The sequence below is a fragment of the Malus domestica genome, chromosome 08 (assembly GCF_042453785.1).
Source record: "Malus domestica chromosome 08, GDT2T_hap1".
Lineage (NCBI taxonomy): Eukaryota > Viridiplantae > Streptophyta > Magnoliopsida > Rosales > Rosaceae > Malus > Malus domestica.
This window is the reverse complement of record NC_091668.1, coordinates 10,228,795-10,252,737: the sequence shown is the minus strand read 5'-3', so window position 1 is coordinate 10,252,737 and position 23,943 is coordinate 10,228,795. Positions and strand designations below refer to the sequence as shown.

Here is a 23,943-nt window from a genome sequence, read left to right as displayed (position 1 = left end):
GAAAAAAAATCCATCCAAAACACACACACATCATCTACACAATTCTCCACTCTTTGCTGCATTCAATACAACCTTCATCCAAACACATCCATTCATCTTCACATCCATTCCTCCATACAAACAAACCTTCAAACACTTACCAACACCTTGTGCCGTAACAAAGGAATGGAAGGAAAGTGCTTGGACATGCTTGCTGTCCAATTTGGATCGTTTGAGCGTTTAGGTGTTTTCTTTCTTTTGCTTCCAATGTTTAAATTCATTTTCTTTTGTTTTGTTGTGAATATGAGTGGCTAAACCCCTCTTGGCTAGGGGTGATTTCAAAGCCATGATTATGTGTGCAATATAATTTGATAAATTCCAGTTATGAACTCTTGAATCGTGAATGCAGTTGGCTTAACTATTTGATTGATAACTTATTTGTATTTGTTAATTAAGGGTCAACACTTAATTGGCATGCATAAATCCGTTGCTAGAATATAAGGAAGTTTCACATAATCGTTACAAACTTATATTCACATGTAGTGAAGGTCACATAAATCCTAGCATGAGTGACATGATGTCATAGTTGCAAGTGCTTTGTCAATGCTTATGATTTTCATTAAACGTAATGATCTTTTATTGTATCTCAATTATGATGTCATGTAGGGAACTTTAGAAGAATGTTTTGGGTTGTCGAATGATGTCATCCAATCCAATAAAACAAGGAAAATCTAAGAGTTAACTAGTGATGTCACGGTTAATTTGGAGCATTGTCGTTCATAATTCAATGAAGTAGTAACTGGAAATCGAGTTATTTGCATACATGTTATGTGTGGAGAAAAAGCCTCTAGCTATCCCATCCATCATCTTATTTCTCAAATTTGTTTTACAATCTGTCTAGTTTTTCATACTTGTTTGTTTGTTTGTTTCAATTTTCGTCCAAAACTGAATCCCCCATTACTTTAGTGTGTCTAATTAGTTAGAATCGGTTTTAATTTGTGTTTTTAAATGTTTTGATTCAAGTAAAAGTCAATTTTCGTCCAAAGTCATTCTTAGTGTCTAGTTTAAGTTTATTTAGTTGTTCTAAGCTGGTTTGAGTATTTTAAGTTTGCTTTGAGTCTTGTGAGTCTTGTTAAGTATTTTTAAGTTTAGTTTTATGTTTTTGAGTCAGTTTAGAGGTTATTAGCAAGCCCTCATAATCCCCGGTCTAGAACGATCCCTACTTATACTTATACTACAGTTGTCAAAAGAGAGTTAAATTTGTGTGTTAAGATAATTTTGGCATCAGGTACGATGGATTTGGGCTTATTCCACACCCACGAATTCTCGAGAGGAACCGTTGCCCTCTTCGGTCCTCGGGTTGATTCTCGCCTCACTGGTTACGCAGATGCTGGTTATCTGTCTGGCCCACATAGGGCACATTCTCAAACAGGTTATGTCTTTACCGTTGGAGACACCGCTATATCTTGGAGGTCTACCAAGCAAATGCTAGTTGCGACTTCTTTGAACCATGTTGAGATTCTCGCCCTGCATAAAGCCTCCCGATAATGCTTTTGGCTGAAAGCAGTTATGGAATATATTCGAAGCACTAGTGGTCTTTCTTCCATCGTTAACCTTCCTACGATGATCTTTGAAGACAATGCAGTATGTATCGAGCAGTTAAAGAAAGGATAAATCAAGGGAGACAACACTAAGCACATATCGCTGAAGTTTTTTTATTTTCACCAGCAACAACAACATCAGAACATTGAAGTCAAACAAATCCATTCCCAGGACAACCTGGCCAACCTCTTCACGAAGTCATTGCCTAAGTCTACTTTTCAAAAGCTCATCCAAGGAATCGGTATGCGTAAATTATCTGAATTAAATCGCTTGTAGTTCTCTTATTTGTAAGTTATGTCTAACTCAGATGGAGTATTCTAAAGCATACTCGCTTGATCTTAATGTACTCTTTTCCTACGATTAGGCACCCATCCTGGGATGATGATACTCCATTGAGTTCACTATTTTCGTCATGTTTGACGTTTGTTTTAGACATTATGCATACTTCTCACTTTTCTCCTTAGCCTATGGGTTTTCCCCATGCCTTGGGTTTTACCATAGCGAGATTTTGAGAGTTTTACTACCAATGCATACTTACTTACTTGTGTTTGAGACTCGTGTTCACCAGTTATGTCGACGACTTCATCAACTATTCTACCCCATCTGTTGAAAATCTGATGCGACGTTTTGTTTGAGTATTTACACACTCAAAATGGAGTGTTGCAGTCCTATTGGATTAGGAATGTGATTGTGTAAATCCTAATATATAGGTAGGAGTATCTAGTTTATTTCAATTAGGAGTTGATTACCTATTAAGAGATGTAATCCTAAAAAGGGTAAGGATTCTACCTATCCTACTACTATAAATAAAGGCATAAGGGGGTGATATAACACACACCTCAGAATTAAATCTCTCTCTTTCTCTCTTGTTGCCTCCGGCCCCCTCTCCCTCTCCGTCCTTTATATAGTTCAGTCAAATAAGCCTACAATTAGATAAAGAATGATATAAAGCAAATTAGGTTTTAAGAACCATATTAAAAAGCTAACTACGAACTTAGCCAAATGAACAACACAAATGAAAGCATCTTTAAGCAAATGCACTTAGCTGAACAACTCAAAGTGGTCCTTTGTGAGTTTCGTATATCATCCACAAGCTTAATGATAGGGTAATTTAGGAGGTACGTAATACATATATACATACATATATACATACATACATACATATATACATACATACATACATACATACATACATATATATATACATACATACATACATACATACATATATATATACATACATACATACATATATATATATACATACATACATACATACATATATATACATACATACATATATATATATACATACATACATACATACATATATATATACATACATACATACATACATATATATATACATACATACATACATATATATACATACATACATACATATATATACATACATACATACATATATATATATATACATACATACATACATATATATATATATACATACATACATACATATATATATATATACATACATATATACATATATATATATACACACATACATATATATGTATATATATATGATTGAGTACATGGACGCCAATAAGGACCATCAATTCTTTTATAGTCGGCTTAAAAATTGCCTTAATTGCTTTAATTGCTTGTGGTCCAAGAAATTGATCACCCTAACGGTTTGATTTGTACATGATATGCATGGGGATGGACCATTTCCAGCCCTAACTTTATAAATTGACTGCCATGCACAAAGTCAGTATCACGATCAGATGGCACCGAGTCATTAGCCAACGGAAATTGTCCACCAATCTACGGTCACAAGTCGACGATAACGGGGCTCACTCTCTAATCATGAATAGTATTTCCTCTGGAATGTCTGTCACCAAATGGTATAAAAACAACCCAGATGAGGGAAAGATGGTGCCAATTCAACCACTTTGGTAATATACTTTGAAAAATCGAATTTGAATTGTTGATGTTTTGATATCTTGGTGTGTCCCACTTATTGCCCTATCGACATTGTTCAAGTTAGTTCTCCGTTGATGCATCATGAAAAGTATTATATATCTTCCACGTACAATGTACGTGATTGATATGATATATACACACCACCATGTAATTATAGTTCTATATAGTTGTGTGATTAGGAAGTTTTCATATTATTACGATGTTGGTGGCCATTTGGGCATAGTGATCAGCCAGAATGAGGTGGGCTGAGTCACTTGTGTATGCACTCTAAAAACGACACTTAATCTCGTTTTGTTATTGAGTTCAAATTACGTTGATTTTTGTTTTCACAAAAGGACCACTTCGAGTTGTTAAGCTAACAAAAGTCCATACTGTCTGTATTTTTCCTTTTACAAATAAACAAAAAAATTGCAGATAATAAGATTGTGAAAAGAAAAAAAATCAACTGCGGTGAAGGTGGATCGAACACCTGACCTTCAGATCTTCAGTCTGACGCTCTCCCAACTGAGCTATCCCCGCAGGTACTAATAAGTTACTATTCCACTAATTTAATAAGGGTTCAGCAAGACATGGACGTGTATCACAAAATGGGCTTCATTCGATCAGACTAGAGGGCCCATTTAAATGAGAAGCCTGTGATTATCATTGGGCCCACATTTCCAGTCCAAATAAGGCCCAACGTTGGAAGTGAAACCCTAATCTAGTCGCTGACGACGACCATATAAACAGCTGAACCTTGGTCCGTGAGAGATTTCCCGCAACTCCTCTGAAATCTAGGGTTTCTCTCTGCAACCAACGAAATGGTACTCTCTCTCGATCTCTCATCTCTCTCAATTTCTAGCTCCGATAACAGTTAAGTTTATAATTACGATTGTAATGGTGTAAATTTGGGAATATGAATTAGGGCAAAGGAACAGGAAGTTTCGGAAAGAGGAGGAACAAGACCCACACTCTCTGTGTGCGGTGCGGCCGCCGCAGCTTCCACCTCCAGAAGAGCCGCTGCTCCGCCTGCGCCTACCCTGCTGCCCGTCTCAGAAAATGTAAGCCAACCCAACTTTTATTTTTAATTTTTTGAATTAATTATATGTAATTAAGTGTGCAACTTTTAATTTTTTATTATTTGGGGTTGTTTCAGATAACTGGAGTGAGAAGGCGCTGCGCCGAAAGACTACCGGAACTGGGCGGATGAGGTACCTGAGGAATGTGCCGAGGAGGTTCAAGAGCGGCTTCCTTGAAGGTACACAGGCTGCTCCAAGGAGCAAGGGATCTGCTGCCGCTTCCTCATAAGTTTTCAGAGCCCACTGAACTCAAACCTGTTTGGATTTCGTTTTGAATTTTGTTTAGTTATCTTGATAGTACTGAATTTCACTTGAATTTTGTTTAGACTGTCTCGGTTCGCAGCTGCATTTTGATATGAATGGAAATGACTCTCAGTTACAATTACATTTGGCCTTTATTTTTCTAGTTGGGTTGATCCTAGCATGTCTTTAGCTTCATAGTATCTTCCGAAGATTGAAGTTGCCTCGCTTTTGTTAATGAATTGGAATTATACTAGGTTGCACATTTGCTCGGATGCTAAGGTGCTTGTAATTTAAGTGATTAAGATCACTTTGCATTCGTAGTCTTGGAAATATGCTTTCACCGAAACTTTTGGCGTCAATCTCATGCACCTGATATCTTGGGATTATACTCTTGCACCCTATATCTTAAGTTCAAACTCTTGCACCTGATGTCTTTAGATTTAAATCTTGTACCCTAGATCTTGAGATCGAACTTTTGTACCTGAGGTCTTGAGTTCGAACCCTTGCACCTGAGGTCGTGGGTTCGAACTCTTGCGCCATAGGTCTTGGGTTCAAAATCTTGCATAGGTCCTAGGATTGAAATTTTGCGCCCGAGGTCTTGGGATTGAATATCTCCTGAGGTCTTAGGATTGAATCTTGCACCCGAGGTTAGGGATTGTACACTTGCATCCGAGATCTTGGGTTAGAACTTGGACCTAAAGGGGGCGTTTGTTGCGTCGGACTACCTCGGACTGGACTAGCTTTAAGGACTAAGCTGGACTAGCTTAGACTAGACTAAGCTGGACTAACTTAGTGAAGCGTTTGGTGCAGTGTTGGACTAAGAAGCTGGATAATAACAAATTCTAATATTATATTATTTAATATATAAATTATTAATATTTTATTATGATCTAGGTGACCGGAGATGACGAGAAGTCTATCAAGAGTGATTGTTGAGCATGACGAGGACGAGAGGAGATAGTCTTAGCTAGTCCCATGGTTATTGGAGGGTCTCGCTAAGACCTCTTAGTGAAGGGTTTTGTCCATGCTAGTCCCCTTTAGTCTCATTAATGTTAGTCCCAGCATGGAACAAACACCTTATTGGACTAACCGCTAGTCCAGTCCAGTCCAGTCCCACTTAGTGAGGGCAAACAAACGCCCCCTAGAGAATATGAACTGAAAAGGGATAACAGGAAAGAACACAGGATGTTTAGAAGTACATGATTAGGGTGCAATCCTAAAACAACTTCTCAACCCTTGTGGAGATTTTTGGATTTGCTTGATTTCTTATAAGTTTAGTCGGATTTGTTTGATTTCTTACCAGTTTAGTAAGTGTTCAATCTGTGATTAATATAGACAACAAGTTGATGCAGGCTGGGATACAAATATGTAAGCTACAAAAGGAGCACAACGTCGAAATGCAAAGATTATGGTTCCTGAACTTTAAATAAAGATTTCAATAGGTTTACACGAGATTGAAGGAGCACAAAGTTGTAAGGGAAAATTTTCCATTTCAACAACAAAATCGAGCAACTATTAGCTTTTGCCAAATTAATCACATTGTCTCTCCTTTTCCTCAATGTATGGCTGCCAATTTAAACACCATTTTCAGATGCAACAACTTACAAAGTCTTCGTGGATAAAATACTTCGTGTGATGTTGGGATTTTATCACAGGTTCTTGTACTTGGATTTATCTGAACAATTCAGACAGCAGACCCACTTGAGATTGTGATGGCACGATTCAAGTTTTCGGTTTTCCTAGTGCTTCAGCCAGTAGTTCCGCAGCTGAGCCATATGTAATAGCATCTCATCACGACCCTGATTGGTCAGGCTGCTGGTCATAATCCATGGAGGCACGGTCTCGAAGAAGCCGCTTATTAACTCCTGGAAATCCTGCACATTTTCTTCTGCTTTCTTCCCTCCGTGCCTCTTCTTTTTCCGCTTGTCACATTTGGTGAATATCAAAGTCATAGGAATCTGAAAGGGCACATAGAATTAGAAGCATGCTCAAGAAAACGCCCTTTCAGTTTTTACGAATGCTTAGTGACATCCAACCAAGGGACATGCTCTCCTTCGCATATACAAAACGAAAAACTGAAACTTTTCGGCCGGACATGTTTAGGAAGGCCAACTCAAGATTAGAATAACCATGTATGTTTCTTCATCATTCTGAAGAAAATAAACAAGTGTGTGTTGGTCGGAATCTCTAGTGCCCGGAGATGCCCCCGGAAAGCTAACGTTAATCAATCTGGTAATCTGAGGATTAAATGTAAATAAAGGATATTACCTGATTCTGACCCAGCCAACTAGCATACTCCAGATCAATTTTTTTGGCAGGAATGCTGGCATCGATGAGAAGGAAAACCGAAACTAATGTCGACCTGTTCAGGAAGTAGTCTTTAGTAAACTTAACCCAGTCAGTTCTAAGTTCCTGTGGTGCAGCTGCATACCTGCCAGGTTACACAACACACAAAGATACGACAAGACTATCAGTAGAAACTCACATAAACAAGGGAGAAATCAGCAGTCTCGTGTTTGTTTTTAGCAGGAGCATAATCATAGGAACAGAACGAATCCCAGCATAATACAAACTGTAAAGAAACTAAAACCAATAAGTAACGCGCTCCCTCGCAGCTCTCGGAAACTAAATTCTTCATCATAGCTACCATCCGAAATTTCAGACTAGTACGAACAAAACGAACCGTAGAAATCAAATAGACAGATCTTTCAGCCATACCCGTAGCCTGGCAAATCCACCAGGTACCAGCTATCATTGATCCGAAAATGATTGATACATTGTGTTTTCCCTGCAAGAAAGAATGAACGAAAAGCGAATTAAGATGCTAGAACGCATGATCAAACCACAAACCAAAATGCCACAATGCCATACATCAGGGTATCTCTCAAACTCTACTAAACTTCACAACACAATCAAGCAAAGCAACAACATTATCCTTAAATTTGTTGAGCTTATGGCGAAATCTTCAATAAACCGGCACTCCGAATCAAACGAATACTAATTTTTAGTTGGGTTTTCTTCACTATAGGACTTGAATAATGCATCCAACCCAAAAATTGAAAATTGAATTGATTGAATTTACAGTACAAATTTCTGACCAGGTTTCTTGGACGTCAAAGCGAGGCGCTTCCGTCGCACGAGCGAGTTGAGCAGCGAGGACTTGCCGACATTGGACCGACCCACGAGAGCAAACTCCGGGAGACCATCAGAGGGGCAATCCTCAGTCCTCACACTGCTCTTCACGAACTCGGCCTGCTCCACCTGAGCGTTCCTGGCGTACTTACTGAGCAGAATATTGGACCCTTTCAAGATTCGGGTGCTCAGAGCACCGGCGTCGGTGTACGACACCTCGGTTTCCGGCGGCACGAAGAGCTTCTCGAGCGGGATTTCGATGTGGGTTTCGAATTCCTGAGGGGGTTCGATTAGGGGTTCCGGCAATTCGGAAATGGGTATGGGTTCGGAGGCTGAGAGGGTGGATTTGGGGGCGGAGAAGAGGGCGGAGGTGAGGATTGGGGGGAGAGTTGTAGCGGTGGCGAAGGCGGGGGTTTTGGGTTTTGGGAATAGAGAGAAATGGGTGGAGAGGGATATGTGGGTTCTTGGGAGGTGAAGCAGAACCATATCTGAAGATTTTTGGTATTTTGATTTTTTGTCTTATGATTTGGGAGCAGCCTGCTGAGCTCTGCTGTGTTTTGGTGGGGGTTTTTGGACGAGGGAGGGAATTAGTGATAGACAAGAAACGGTGCGTTTTGTGATCACAAATATCTTATTTTTGACAAATCGAACATTCAGTCGGAATTCGGTTACAATACTTACATGTATTTAATATAATCATCTCAGCTTTTTTTTTTTTTTTGTGAAATGACATATCTGACTGTTAAATGGTAATTATTTTAAATACATATAAATATTGTAGCCAATCCTATATAATCGTCCAAAAATAACTATTAAATAGTATATTCAAGCTTAGGTATAGGTTGAAAATAATAACTCGCCGATAAATATTTCATTATAGAATAAATTGAGTAGCCCAGTAGCCACATGTTTGTATGCTTAGTGTCTAATAGAAAAATATAAGCAAAATACAGAGTTTTCGAAAATTACCATCCCTAGACAAAACTCAATCCTTCCTTCGATCATTGAAAATAACCATCAAGGGGTGTTCCCAGTGGGGATGTCACAATGGAGCGATTTCACTTGTTGGATAAAGTTTTGACATATTAAAAAGTTAATTGAAAGTTGCGAGTGAGTTTAATTTGATTTGTATGTCACATAGCATCTGGTGACACTTGTTTAGACTTTAACACAAACCTAAAGGAGAATAGAGTCCCCCATCAAACCTTAAACAAAAAGCAAAGTGAGTTTATCATATAGAGAATATTTACTCACTCAAACCGACGATTTTCTACCTTATCATTCGTTGCTTTGATTTGGTCGAGGTAAAAACTCTAACTGCTAAGCCTTTTTTCTTCAAGCAAATTCGCATAGACTTCGCCCTCTTTCAATTGCTCTCCCTCTTTGTAAATTGTAAATAAATATCTACGATACGTCCTCTATTTATAAGTTGGGAAAATATTGAAAATCTAAATGAAAATGTTATATTATTACACCTAAAATTTCGAAGATTATATGGATTTTAAATTTATCGAAGATTATATGTATTTTAAATTTAAGGATTGAGTTGAACTTTAGATAATGTTATCCAATCATAAAGAACTTGGGATGATGTTAAGGGTTTATGAGATAGAGTAAGATTGTTAGTTGTCGTTCAAACCCTAACTTAATATACTAACAAATAACCATTCTTATTGCCAACAACCAAATAACGAACTCTAGCTACGCTAGTTGTAGGCTTAAGATACAGAGTTTGCTTTGATGGAATGCTTCTCGTAATCCTAACAACCAAAGCCAAGTAATATGTATTTTGATTAGAGGCATAGTTTTATCTGTATTTAAGATCAAGTTTTGACATGTTGAAACTATGTGGGCAAGCTCATAGATTGCGCTTCCTTCCACTTGCAAAGTAACGGTAAGCTCGCGTACATATCATTATCCAAACAAAATTATAGTTGTCTCCAATATCTTAAAAAATCCACTCCAAAATGCAATGTTTAAACAATCCTTGTAACATAGATTTCACATTTTTCTTGTTCTTCTACTGAGCAACTTTATGTCAAAAGGTCACAAAAAATGTATTTGAGTACAATGTTAACTTCTGTTAATTTCCTCACCAATGTTCCTATCATGTTTAAGTTTTTTTTTTTTTTTAACAAAAAAAAGTAGCTGGTGGCTTCGTCATGACAATTACAATGGAGCACCCGTTCTAGATGATATTGTTGGGCTGCTGGGCCTTCCAGGAAAAAGCCCATTGAAACCAATTATTTTGTACTTCTGTTCATTGCTTTCTGGACCTGAAGCCCAATTGTTCCAGTGCAGCACAGAAGAGGGGAGAGTTTACAGACAACCAATACCATCCAGCCACGTCAGATCATCTTCTCGACAAGTTTCTCTCTCCTAAGTGGAAGGCTGTTTGGATGCTCCTCTTTCAAGTTTTTCCAACTTGGTTTCTGAGATTCAGTGGCCAACTCTTCGTCCTCGATTAGATCTCCGAGCTCACTGGACACAGTCCTACCGCCGTGGCCGACCTCAATTCCGATCGATCATGGCTCCTCCGGCGCAGGCTCAGCGATCTTCCTCGCCGTCTCAGCCTTCTGGGTAAGTCCAGATTCTCCCTCCCTCCCTCTCTCTCTAACCCTAGTCTCCAACGCTGATCACCTGTTTGGTTCCCGAGAAAATTTTGTTATAGAAAATTGGCATTTCTATAACAGTAGAAGAAATTTCGATTAGTTTTGGGTCAATCTCATTTCCTGCATGCATCGATCATCTGAATGTGAATTATCAGTGTATTTACTAATTTACTTGCTGAGGAACTGTTTTGAAGAGTTATATTCAAATTTCGATAAGAAAACCGAGCACAGCTGAATTCAAAGTAAAGTTATGATCTTTCTATATCTTTTGAAAGCCTTAATTTGAACTTAGAAAGCAAATTCTACCCCAATTGTTTCAGCATTTTCTAGGAATCATTCGTATTGTGGTTTAATCTCTCATTAACAATCTGCATGTTCATCAGTTAATTATTTGATTCCATACTCACAACTTACTTTCCGAGCAGAAAAGGCGAAGTTGCTGATGTGAAATCGCAGCTCCGGAATCTTGCTGGCAGCCGAGCTCCGGGAGTTGATGATTCAAAGAGGGAGCTTTTCAAGAAGGTTATCTCTTACATGACGATTGGCATTGATGTCTCGTCTGTTTTTGGAGAGATGGTGATGTGCTCAGCAACGTCGGATATAGTTTTGAAGAAAATGTGTTACCTTTATGTTGGGAATTACGCAAAGGTCAATCCGGACCTTGCACTTTTGACGATCAATTTTCTTCAAAGAGATTGCAAGGATGAGGACCCGATGATCCGAGGGCTTGCATTGAGGAGCTTGTGTTCCCTACGAGTGACAAACCTCGTGGAGTATTTGGTGGGGCCTTTAGGTGCAGGTTTGAAGGACAATAATAGTTATGTGAGGATGATAGCAGTTATGGGGGTTCTGAAGTTATATCATATATCGGCCTCAACTTGTGTTGATGCAGATTTTCCAACAACGCTTAAGCATTTGTTGCTTAACGACCGAGATACTCAGGTAAGGCCATTTCAGTTGTCTCACAATGTCTTGCTTAAGGATGCTTTGACAATTGAAACTATTATACCGAGGCCTCTCTTTCACCAGTGATACTCCTTACTTGGTCAACTATAAAGTAACTTGACAACAATCTCCCTACTTTGGGTTGTTTTTATATTAAGTTTTGCTGATTTTGATGCTCTCCTAAAATTGTATTTTAAAAGGATAAAGCATCGGCTGAAGAACAAAGTTCAATGCTTTAGATATAAAAATCAAATAATCACTTATCTGATGTATACTTATACATGTTCCAGTTTTTTAAATGTTGCCTAATTTTTTTCACCATGTTTTATTGAACGTTATGGATGATTCAGGAAGTTTCTTCTGTTTTTTTTAGTTAAGAGATTCTCATAATCTTATATTGTCAGGTGGTTGCAAATTGTTTGTCTGCCCTACAAGAGATTTGGAGCTTAGAAGGAAGTGCGTCTGAAGAAGTATCCAGGGAAAGAGAAATTTTGCTTAGCAAGCCAGTTATATACTATCTTTTGAACCGGTAGTTTATCTCTCTCCCTCTCTCTCCTCTTTTCCATATGGGTTCTGCATCATGCTGGTATAGTGAATATCATATCTAATGGTGATTCCTCCACATAGCGCATAAGTAGAAAGCCAAAGTAATATGCCAACTTTCTCACCTGGGGCCAATTTTTAATTGTTCAAAATGATTTAATATCAATAATTCCATTTAACTTAACTAATGATGAAAAAACAGCAGTTGAGTTTGGTACATGTTCTCTTATGCAGGATTAGGGAGTTTAGTGAATGGGCACAGTGTCTGGTGCTTGAGCTGGTAGCTAAGTATGTACCTGCACATCCCAATGAGATATTTGATGTCATGAATCTGCTCGAGGATAGACTTCAGCATGCAAATGGTGCTGTTGTCTTAGCAACCACTAAAGTATTTCTTCAATTGACTCTGTCAATGACTGATGTTCATCAGCAGGTAAACATAAAGATAATTTCATTTAAACTTTTATTTTTGCAACTCAAAAAGTAGGAAGAATTATAGCTGTTTTAATGTTAGAAAAGGTAAACTCTCATAGTTGCATAATCATATAGGAGCTACTATATATATAGCAATATAGAAGAACTTTCAGCTGCTAGTCATCCCTTTTTTTGTTAGTTGGAAAATAATCCATATAGTATCAAAAGTGATTCTAGCATGGAAAAGAAATAACATTTGAGGATCTGATGATTTTGACTTTTATGCCTATGATCCATGTTGCACCATCGTGTACCATTCGTGCAATTTTATAAGATTAACTCCTCTAATTAAAGCTTATTTTCCCTCTTTTTATTGGTTAGGTATATGAACGTATTAAAGCTCCTCTCCTGACCTTAGTGAGTTCAGGAAGTCCAGAGCAATCTTATGCGGTTCTAAGCCATCTGCATCTTTTGGTGATGCGTGCACCTTTCATATTTTCTTCAGATTATAAACACTTTTATTGCCAGTACAATGAGCCATCTTATGTTAAAAAGTTGAAGCTTGAGATGTTGACTGCGGTGGCAAATGAGAGTAACACTTATGAAATCGGTAAGAAAACACCACCTGAAATTCATTACAGATTCCTGAGCAATAGGTTGAGTGTATGTGTATGCGTATTTGTGTCTGTCTGTGACATGGTAAAAGTGTGTTCTTAAGGTGATCCTTTCTTTGGTTTGGTCACGGGTGCTGTTTTTCTTGTTAGCTTTCAAGTTTGACTGATGCATGATCTTGATTCCATTTCAGTGACGGAATTATGTGAATATGCTGCAAATGTTGATATTCCCATTGCAAGAGAGTCGATTCGTGCAGTTGGGAAAATAGCTCTACAACAGTATGACGTGAATGCAATTGTTGACCGACTTCTTCAATTTCTGGAGATGGAAAAGGACTATGTAACTGCTGAAGCTCTGGTAAATCATCATGTTTGATTTCTGTTAGATACTTATAATGGTAATTCTGAGCAACCAGTTTACTGTGGTTCATTCCTGTGAATGACATGTTAAATGGCTTAGAGATTGTATAGGTCAGTTAAAGAAAGTGAAGGAAAATAGAAAATAAAAGCAAAGTAATGATCATGTTACTTTTATATACTCGATAACTAGCCAGAATGACTCAAGTTTGGAGTTCTTTTATACAGGTTCTTGTAAAAGATCTGCTGAGGAAATATCCACAATGGAGTCAGGATTGTATTGCGGTTGTTGGGAACATCAGCAGCAAAAATGTTCAAGAACCCAAGGCCAAGGCAGCTCTTATATGGATGCTGGGGGAGTATTCTCACGAAATGCATGATGCACCTTATATTTTAGAGGGTTTGATTGAAAATTGGGAAGATGAGCATTCCGCTGAGGTAATTTACTAAGTTTCCATTTTCTGTTCCATCTAAACATATGCTGGAATTTTAATGAGCCACAGTTTATATGTCAATGTCTTCACTTCGTGTGGCAAACAGAAGATATTAAGTTATTTTGTTTTGGTGAAGTGTATATTAGTTGGTTTTGATGATGATCCGTATCCTGTTTAGCCTCTTGATGGTTCTAAATTACTCAGAATATACTTGGATTTTATTTATGAAAAGAAAAAGTATTGTGTTGCTGTCTCAATTGATCGCCCAATGTGGGTTCAAATCCTAGTGCTTGGAATTTAATAGCAAAACTGGGGTCTACTATTTCTGTATTTAAATGTATAAAATGTGGGGATTGTTTAGGATCTTGTGGTCTTCTTTCTTGCATTTTGCAGCTATAGATATACTTTTGAACCTCTAATGGTACAAATTCATGAATTAAACCTTTTGTTGTGCTATTAATTACTTATATACTATTGAGTGATGGAACAGTTTCATTGCACAGGTTCGTTTACATCTACTCACAGCAGTAATGAAGTGTTTTTTTAAGAGGCCGCCTGAGACTCAAAAATCCTTGGGAGCTGCACTGGCTGCAGGTCTTGCTGATTTTCATCAGGTGCCTGTTCTTGTGTGTTTGTTGTTATTTTGTATGATTAAATTTAAAGTCTTCTACTTCTACAATTATTTTCTATTGGTGAGAATTTTGTCATATTTTCTATAGGAATGTTCAATAAACTATCAGTTGGTTGCAGGATGTTCATGATCGAGCCTTATTCTACTACAGGCTTTTGCAATATAACATAAGTGTAGCAGAACGAGTGGTGAACCCTCCAAAGCAAGCTGTTTCTGTCTTTGCTGATACCCAGAGCAGTGAAATCAAAGATCGGATATTCGACGAATTTAACAGTTTGTCTGTGGTATATCAAAAGGTAATAACAATTCCCCTCCCATGTAAATGATTACATATTAAAAGAAAACAACACTCCCAGTTCCCTTCCTGGGTGTCAGGATAGACGAACAAAAGGCACACACAATGTATATGTGACTACTGAATATAACTGTAAACCATATCTACTTATCTTTATTGATTGCCGTGTTTTCGCTTGTTTACAATATATTGAGAGCTTTGTTGAAGGGAGGCCTCACAAAGACTGATATTATGAAATGCTTGCAGCCATCCTACATGTTTACTTATAAGGAACACAGAGGACCGTTTGAGTTTTCAGATGAAATTGGAAATGTATCTATTGGGACAGAATCTACAGATACTGTTGTTCCTCATAGAGTCGAAGCTAATGATAAAGATCTGCTATTAAGTACTTCAGAGAAGGAGGAGACAAGAGGTCTCAATAATAGTTCTTATGCATATAGTGCTCCTTCATACGATGCTTCGTCTTTGTCTGTTCCCACTTCTCAACTGTCGGAGTTGGCAATTTCAAACCCTAGCGTGTCTGGAAATGTTCCGCAGTCTAGCTTTGCAATTGATGATCTCCTTGGCTTGGGACTACCTACTGCACCTGCACCTGCACCTTCACCTCCTCCATTGAAGCTTAATCCAAAAGCTGTCTTAGATCCAACAACTTTTCAGCAGAAGTGGCGCCAACTGCCGATATCTTTATCACAGGTACACCTTGGAATCCATATTCGGCCTGCATAATGTTTATACCTGGATACCTGGATTTATATTTCTGTACAATTTTTTTATATATATTTTTTTTCACAAGTGTCATCTATCATTTGATGCAGGAGTATTCTATTAATCCTCAAGGAGTTGCAGCATTGACAACGCCTCAAGCTCTCCAACGGCATATGCAAGGCCAATCCATCCACTGCATTGCATCCGGTGGTCAATCCCCCAACTTCAAGTTTTTCTTCTTCGCACAAAAGGCAGAAGAATCTTCTACATTTTTGATAGAGTGTATAGTCAACACATCATCTGCCAAAGCTCAAATAAAGATTAAAGCCGATGATCAAAATGCAACTCAACCCTTTTCATCCGTGTTCCAGTCTGCCTTGTCCAAATTCGGCATGCCATGATCATTTTAGTTCACGTCAGCAGAAAATAGAGCACAAGTGAGTCCCTTCGATTAGTTTCCTCCGAAAACAAAGGGAAAAGTGCGAAAGTGTGATTTTGTAGATGCAGATCAATCTACATGAGATTCCATATGGGGTGAGTGGATTTTTCTTTTCGTAATGTTAAATTTTCCTCTTTTTATTGTAAAACCGGAACCGATATTTCTGTTGTATCCCCCAAACCACCACCCCCAAATTTCTGGTGAAGTTTGGAGAGTACCATGACGTGTAAAATTAATTCGTGTATGTGCTACGTTTTTTTAAGCAGTCAGAATAAAGTTTTACATTGTAATGTACAGATACTTTTGGAATTGGATTTCAGTTTCCTCAGGAGAGTGAGCTATGTCCATGTCCAATTCCCGCTTATCAACCAACCCCTTCAGGGGATCTCGTTAGTCAGCTTCCTTACAACCTCGTTTGACTCGCACGCATGTAGATAGCCGGTGTCCTTGCACCTTAGCACTACATCATGATCTTTATTTTGGAGAAACTTCGTTTACCTTAGTCTTTTGCCTTTTCTGTTGTGTTGAACTGCCGAATCAAAAAAATTTGGGTGCTATCATATAGCTTTTTATCGGCTAATTTGTTTAATTTGGAAACAAAAACATACAAGGTTATCTTAAGGGAATTGTTATTAGCACTCCAAATTTCTCATTCTACACTCCAAACTTTCTATATTTAGAAAGAAAAATACATTTATGAGGAGTGTAAAATGAGATTTTTGGAGTGCCAATAACACTTCCATATCTTAAAAGCGAAAACAAATGTGCAAAAATCGTTTCCCTTACCCCACTCCGCTGCCCCACATTGTCATCGGTAGGTGAAAGATTTGGCTTGGGCCTGTGTCGGACTTGGGCTTGGGCCTGCACCTCCGGTGCTTATCTGAGTTGGTTTTCTTCCGACTTTCCAGTAGAGTAGAGGAACTAACAGAGCCATGGCGTTGGTCTGCCGAGTTTTATCGGCTGCGAGAAGGGGTTTAAAGCACAAGGCTTCGGCGAGTAGCCCTCACTCTCGGCGTTGGCTGAGCAACCAAACAAGCTTTCTTCTTGGGAGGTTGGTGGAGGAACCCAATTCACGCATCAAATCCTTACTCTCTTCCGATGAATTCTCCGCCCTCCAAAGCTCGGATTTTTCCTGGGAATCCCTCGTCAGTTCTCTCGCTTCTTCTTCCTCTCCCGAGAAATCCCGATTGGTAATGTTACCGCTCCTTAACTAGGGTAGTTGTAGCTCAAAGTTAGATTCTTGAGAAGTGTTTGTATTTTCTCACCCGGTGTTTGGTTGCTGAGAAAATCAATAGAAAATGAAATGGTTTATGTTGTTTAAGTGGGGAAATGAGTCCAGAACTCAACTCGATTGGGCTTTTACGGAATGCCCATAAGAAAGTAGCATTCGTTTGGAAACGAAAGGTTTTATGTTCATACGCGCTTTTACTGGAAGTGCTTTTATTGGAAGCACGTGGAGTGGAAACAATTTCTAATATTTTACAATCCATAAGTAGCAAAAAAAATCTGTGACAAACATTGCCATAAACGATTTTGGTTATCTAAGAGGGCTTTAGTAAAAGCACTTTCAAACAGGCACTGTGATTGATTAGTCTAATTGGATAATTTGCATTTTTCTTGGTTGGCAAGAAGATTGAAAACAACTTCTACTTATATATGTCTGCGCATTGTTTGATTAGTCAGGTTTTGGAGTGGAAACTGGAGAAGTTGCTCGGGGCGAACGAGAGATATCATGATCGTTACTCCGAGCTGATATCTCTGTGTGGAAAAATTCACAATCTCCCACTTGCAATGCAAGTGTTTTCTTCTATGGAGGCTAATGGAATCAAACCCACTTCTGCCGTTTTCAACTCCCTTATACATGTTTGCTTCTCTTCCGGTAATGTGTTGACAGCTTTAAGCCTATTTGAGATAATGAAGAGCTCGGAGGGATTTAAACCCGATTCCGACACATATGATGCGTTCATGTTTGCATTCTCAAAGTTGGGCAATGCTGATTCTTTGCAAGCTTGGTACTCGGCCAAGAAGGCTGCCGGATTCACTTCTGGTGTTCAAACCTATGAATATCTGATTTCGGGTTGCATTAAATCAAACAATTTTGAGTTGGGTGATGGGTTCTATGAAGAAATGGTGTTATCAGGGCACATGCCAAGCTTGCCCGTATTGGAAAGTATGGTGGAAGGGATTTGTAAACGGAGAAACTTTGATTTAGTAATAGACTTTTTGAAGATAGTGTTAGATGCCGGATTGAAGATCAACGAGAAGATGGCTGAGATGGTTGTGGGATTGTACATTGAACTTAAGATGGTGGAGAAATTGGAGGAGTTGCTTGTAATTCTTACGGAGGCCAATCAAGTTTCGGAAGTTCTGTTGCTGGTCCACTGTGGAATTATACGGTTGAATGCCGCATTGGATAGATTGGATGATGTAGAGTACTCTGTTGGGAGGATGTTGAAGCAAGGATTGTCATTTAAACATCAGGATGATGTCGAAAAGGTAATCTGTTCGTACTTCAGGTGCTCGGCTCATGACAGGCTGGAGTTGTTTTTGGAACGTATTGAGGGTTCTTATGAACTTACGAAATCAACTTATGATCTGTTGGTTGCCGGCTATCGAAGAGCAGGATTATCTGACAGGTTGAATGACATGAAATTAGCTGAAAAAGGGTTTTAGCGCCGGTGTATCCTATACATACTCTAGTTTACTCGAAGTATTCCAACGGTGTAACACTGGCGACTCAGTTGAAAAAACGAGGACAATCTTTTTGATCTCTTGTTTCGGAGAACTCAGTGGCTTGCGAGGAACGGAAAGAAACATATTAGATTTTGATCCGGGATGAAAGACGAGTACTCCAAGAAGAAAGACAGCATCCAACTCTTGTAACCTAAATCCTGGGAACCAAGCAAGCATTGTTGTCATCTGCCCTACTTTTACATCTTCCTTTGTATCTTCTTATTAATTGGAGCATCTCCCAGTAGAAACAGTGCCAGCAAGAAAAGTCAGTCAACTTGTACGTGAAATTTTTGTGGGTCCCCCACTAGTGGCCCCGTATGCAAATTTGTTCAATCTGAATTTGAGACTTTGAGAAGTCGAAGAGACTTTTTTTTTCACAAATGATATTATCTACATTAACGGAGAGGGGATGTGTTTAGCCTCACAATAGGTTAGCAATAATGTGGTTCAAATTTACCTTTGGCAAGAATCGAACTTAAAACTTCTTACTTACAAATGAAGAGAGCTTAAGGATAAACACTGAATGGGTGAGTGATGGGTGCCTAATGACTTTTATGATTGAAGTCTATAGACTCAACTATCTGATATGGGCACCTATATCAAAAGGGAGACTTCGGCATGACTGCTTTATTAGGTTAGCTCTCACATAGAGCGAGCATGCATGGAATCTGGTTGCAGAAAAATCTCAATGGGGCAATGGATTCCATTTCCCCCTCACAAACATGCACAAACCCTAACGATGTTCAGTTGGTTTGGCTTCATAAATATCACTGTGGCAACGTTTTATTAGCTTGTCTTATACTCCGGATCGCATGACACCTCTATCAAAGGTTCTCTCTATTAAAACGTAGAATACATTGAATTTTATATTGTGAGAATTGTCGTACGAATAACGTTATCGTGATGTTGTCCACCCAAGCTCTTTTCCCATATCAACTCGTAGCGGCCTATATAGCCCTAGTGAGACAATGGAAGGTGAACGGGATTTCCACTTCCAACACCACCAACAACAACAGCATCTAGTTACTGTCTTACTGATCACATGCTGCTTCCCCATTCATATATAAAAGTAAAGTAAGTGAGAGTTTCGTTGGAAGATTAGTTGGAAGAAATTTATTAAAAAATAATTAAAATTTCGTTCACGGGCTCTCCTCAATTACGTCCTATATGTTATAAATAATACGTGGATGACCCATATAAATAGTGATTTCTTTGCCTATAAAGTGAATGAGAAGGAGGAGAGCACACACACAAAACAAACGGAAGAAAGAAAGAGGAAGGGGAAAGAAAAGAGAGGAAGAAGAGATGAGAGTATAGAGAGTTATTTTTGTACTCCTATTATTCTAGATTATAAATAAAAGCATCACTGCTGCCCCGAGAACGTACTCCAGTCACACTGACTGTAGAGGAACCTCGTAAATATTGTGTCTTATTTACTTTTATTCTACTGCACACATACTGTCGATTTTACAACACGTTATCAGCACGAGAAGTTCTCGTGTCAGTGGAAAGCACAACGCCACAAATCCGGTGAAGCACTACCTACCTCTCACCTCTGTCAGCTGAAATCTCACAGATAAGAAAATCTTTTCATTTCATCTTCAAATCTCTGTACTACTGATTTTCTTGAAGCAACTATATATCTTGTTGTATAACTGTATGTCATCCTTTGCAGAAGCAAAAGGGTACAGACTCAAAATCCGTAGAAAATCTGACAGCTATGTAAACGGCCTCTGAACTCCAACTTGCTGACCTCAGATTGAAATACTTTCTTCTTGAAAGTTGTTCATCTGCTTAGTACCTATAACATATCAAATTTTCAGAAAATTCTAACGGTGCGATCGTTGCAGATGTCTGAAACACCAACCCAGTTTTCAATTCAGCAAAAAACTCGACATCCATCTTATGAGTACCGAAACTCCATTTTTAGTAGCTCAGATCAAAACTGTTTCTTCAAGAAAGTTGTTTGGTATCCTCTTATCCATATCATACTAAAATTTGAGCTAAATCTAACGGTTTGATCTTCTCATAAGTTGCAGACACTACTCTTGACTCCAAAACTTATGGGAACCGTTTCGACTTTTTCGAAACTCACCGGAGGAGGAACACAAATTGAGACTTATTATTACTATCACTTCTTGAGTAACTAAAAAGACTTAAAGGGTGCGTTTGTTGCACCGGACTGTCTCGGACTGGACTAGCTGCAAGGACTAAGCTGGACTGGCTTAGACTAGACTAAGCTGGACTAGCTTAGTGAAGCGTTTGGTGCAGTGTCGGACTAAGAAGCAGGATAATGAAAACAATATTGTTCACCAGTTTGGTGTTTGCTCAGACTAGAACTACATTATTGTTCTATTTTAATTGTTTTTTTATTACAGATATTATTAAAATTAATAATATAGGATGAGAGTGAGACTCAATAAAAATACAAAAACCAAATTTTCTTGCCAATGAAAGAAACATACATGATTCAAAAGTAGCATTGTTCCAAATTTTCTTGTGTGTTGATAATTATATGTCAAAATATGAGCAAGGCTCATACCTTACGTATTCATTCATGATAAATAAGCATGCATTCGTTTCCACTAAAAGTCAAGTATTTTACATGAAAGATAAAAAAATGGACAGAATTCTCAGGCGTGCAATCCAAAAGGCGAATATGGTTCAATTCTAATAGACCCCATCAATTTTACATCTTAGGCAGAGCACTTAAGCATAAGACAACGCCGCATATATTACACACATAGTATGCAACTGGTAGTAATACCTCATACCTATATAAAATGTCTTACATATCACACACTAAATGTGGTATAAACTTTCCATACTATGTCAGATGGAAGATTCTTTCGTATGTACTCATCTGCATCTTCTTCCCACACTACGATATCCTACTTGAAAAATTGCCAGAAAAACAGGAGTTAGTTCAACTTATAACTTCAGGTTTCAAAATATATATGTTTCCCATTTTTTTCTGATAATGAAATTTACCTTTTCATTCATTACCAATGCTTGAAAGATTGCAGAGTCCAACAGAGATGAAAAATGTGGAGAAACTATTCTCCATCCCTGATTTACGATTAAAGAAGAAAAAAAAAACCAATTAAGAGGAGTGGATTGAACAAGTAACAAATTGTGATCCAGCAACATCCAAAGTTCCACTTCCTAACGAATGAAGTTGGCAGAATTTTGGTGATCTTTATTCAGTAAAACTTACTAATCAGAAAACTTACAGGCCCTGTTTCAACAGAGATGAAATCACATCAAAAGCTAATGAAAGAATCCTCTCCGATAAAAAATCAAGCCTCTGCATGTATGATATTACTTTTCAGTTATAAAATGACAACAAAAAGAGCAAATGACCAGATTCAGGGAATTAAAGTTTAAATTCTATGTTTAGAATCACAAACAAGCAATTTGAACATCAACATAAAATAATAAACTATGTACAATAAGAAAAATAAAAGTCCGAATGCCGGAATAAGAACGCAAGTCAAAACTTGGATTCAAGATGCAGAGTTAGCAGTCAGACAATTTGGAAAACACACGCATCATCACTCTAAAAATGTTGACTGTAAAATTATGAACAAGTAAGAAACTTTAATACAGAACTTTCAACTTGAACAAGGTTCGAAAAGTTGACTGCTGCGTTTTGAATCAACATATACTGAATTTTTAGTGGTTTATTTGGTCCAATCCAATATGCCATCAAATTAAACAAGGCCTTAATGTGCTAAAGAAAGGGTTAACTTTTCTAAAAGTCCCTTGTTTGTACTCTGCTTGTACGTTAAACATGCAGGCCAAGAGGACAACATAATGAAGCAGATGGAGAGAGAGGCTAAGCAGCTGCCATTTGGGAAAGAGATGGAACAGATATTGAGCAATCAGAAGCAATCTTATTTCGTGCCACTGCCAACCCAGAAGAGAGAATAAGGAAGAAACCACTCCTTACCTGACTGGCTTCAATTTAAGACTAAGCAGTGATTGTCAACCAAATAAGGTTGGATAGTGTTCCATATGAAGTCTAGTGTCACAAATAGTTCCCATCAATGGTACATATTACATATTTACTTTCTATCAGTTACTTTCAAGCATGAAAGATAACTACAGGGCTCAGTGGAGAAGCCTGAAAGAAGGCCAAGAGGATTGATCTGCAAGTAGCAGTAATCATGACAAGTAATCATGGCACCTAGCAAGCTATCTTCCCCACACTCCAATTCGACTTGGACAGCCAAACAAAACAGATTGTTTGAATACGCTCTGGCAACATATGATAGGGAAACCCCTGATTGTTGGCGTAATATAGCCAGGATCGTTTGTGTATACATTTGTGTTTGCAATAACTCAACAATGTTTTGTAACTTATAATCCAAATCAACAATTGACTGGTTAAGAAATTAAAATCTAAAACCTACAGACCCTAGAAAACCAGAATCAAAAGATATACAAACTTAAAAAGCATGTATCAACCATCAATCGAAGCCCAGAGCAACGGCAAGCTATGATTGAAAATTCTAATCTCAATTTGACCCTAAAAATCAAAACCCTAATTTGTTCAAGTGCAGAGGTTTATAATTGAAAATTTATCAAACCCAAAACACCTAAATCAAATAAAGCCCAGTAATATCACGATCTGCAAAAAAAAATCGAAGAAATAATGTCGGATTTGAAGTTTACCAGATGAGGGCGAGCAGGATGCAGAGATGAGGATGAGGAGGACGACGATGAGGGAGCAGGGCAAGGAGGGAGCACGGCGAGGATCGAGGTTGAGCGAGGTTCTCTCTTGCAGGAGCGCAGGAGCGCAGGAGCGCAGAGGTCTTACGAGTCCGGGGGTGATCGGGGTGCTTCGCTTAGAACTCCCAGTGAGGGGTTTAATCCTAGCGAGTCAGACCTAATCCCATTAAACCTAATCCTGGTACAGACCAAACAAGGGACTACAGTCCAGTCCAGTCCAGTCCTCCCTAATCCGGTCAAACAAACGGACCCAAAAGGGTGCGTTTGTTGCACCGGACTGTCTCGGACTGGACTAGCTGCAAGGACTAAGCTGGACTGGCTTAGACTAGACTAAGCTGGACTAGCTTAGTGAAGCGTTTGGTGCAGTGTCGGACTAAGAAGCAGGATAATGAAAACAATATTGTTCACCAGTTTGGTGTTTGCTCAGACTAGAACTACATTATTGTTCTATTTTAATTGTTTTTTTATTACAGATATTATTAAAATTAATAATATAGGATGAGAGTGAGACTCAATAAAA

At 38.3% G+C, this 23,943-nt stretch overlaps 4 protein-coding genes, 1 long non-coding RNA gene and 1 other non-coding gene across 6 annotated transcripts; 3 read left to right on the top strand and 3 right to left on the bottom strand.

Moving 5' to 3' along the window:
• Positions 1–3,977: 3,977 nt before the first annotated feature.
• TRNAF-GAA (transfer RNA phenylalanine (anticodon GAA)) lies at positions 3,978–4,050 on the bottom strand. Its single transcript has one exon. It is a non-coding gene; the product is annotated as a tRNA-Phe (tRNA).
• Positions 4,051–4,213: 163 nt separating this feature from the next.
• On the top strand, positions 4,214–4,974 carry LOC103421163 (large ribosomal subunit protein eL37x). Its single transcript, XM_008359199.4, has 3 exons — positions 4,214–4,334; positions 4,436–4,571; positions 4,667–4,974. The coding sequence occupies exons 1-3, from the start codon at positions 4,332–4,334 to the stop codon at positions 4,816–4,818; spliced, it is 291 nt and encodes a 96-aa protein (XP_008357421.1). The 5' UTR covers positions 4,214–4,331; the 3' UTR covers positions 4,819–4,974.
• A 1,256-nt stretch (positions 4,975–6,230) lies between these two features.
• On the bottom strand, positions 6,231–8,588 carry LOC103421162 (GTP-binding protein At2g22870-like). Its single transcript, XM_008359197.4, has 4 exons — positions 7,931–8,588; positions 7,551–7,620; positions 7,101–7,263; positions 6,231–6,790 (listed from the first exon to the last, which is right to left on the bottom strand). Exons 1-4 carry the CDS (start codon positions 8,448–8,450, stop codon positions 6,572–6,574), a joined length of 972 nt encoding a protein of 323 aa, XP_008357419.3. The 5' UTR covers positions 8,451–8,588; the 3' UTR covers positions 6,231–6,571.
• A 1,731-nt stretch (positions 8,589–10,319) lies between these two features.
• On the top strand, positions 10,320–16,284 carry LOC103421161 (beta-adaptin-like protein A). Its single transcript, XM_008359196.4, has 11 exons — positions 10,320–10,544; positions 11,002–11,518; positions 11,926–12,050; positions 12,299–12,497; positions 12,860–13,088; positions 13,284–13,450; positions 13,678–13,887; positions 14,387–14,497; positions 14,634–14,810; positions 15,056–15,505; positions 15,628–16,284. Exons 1-11 carry the CDS (start codon positions 10,492–10,494, stop codon positions 15,916–15,918), a joined length of 2,529 nt encoding a protein of 842 aa, XP_008357418.3. The 5' UTR covers positions 10,320–10,491; the 3' UTR covers positions 15,919–16,284.
• Positions 16,285–16,788: 504 nt separating this feature from the next.
• LOC103410746 (pentatricopeptide repeat-containing protein At2g30780-like) lies at positions 16,789–19,044 on the top strand. The gene is made up of 2 exons (XM_008349417.4): positions 16,789–17,146; positions 17,640–19,044. The coding sequence occupies exons 1-2, from the start codon at positions 16,889–16,891 to the stop codon at positions 18,627–18,629; spliced, it is 1,248 nt and encodes a 415-aa protein (XP_008347639.3). The 5' UTR covers positions 16,789–16,888; the 3' UTR covers positions 18,630–19,044.
• A 2,285-nt stretch (positions 19,045–21,329) lies between these two features.
• Positions 21,330–23,474, bottom strand: LOC103410747 (uncharacterized). The gene is made up of 4 exons (XR_011583796.1): positions 23,367–23,474; positions 21,923–21,996; positions 21,681–21,758; positions 21,330–21,580 (listed from the first exon to the last, which is right to left on the bottom strand). It is a non-coding gene; the product is annotated as an uncharacterized lncRNA (long non-coding RNA).
• Between the last annotated feature and the right edge of the window lie 469 nt (positions 23,475–23,943).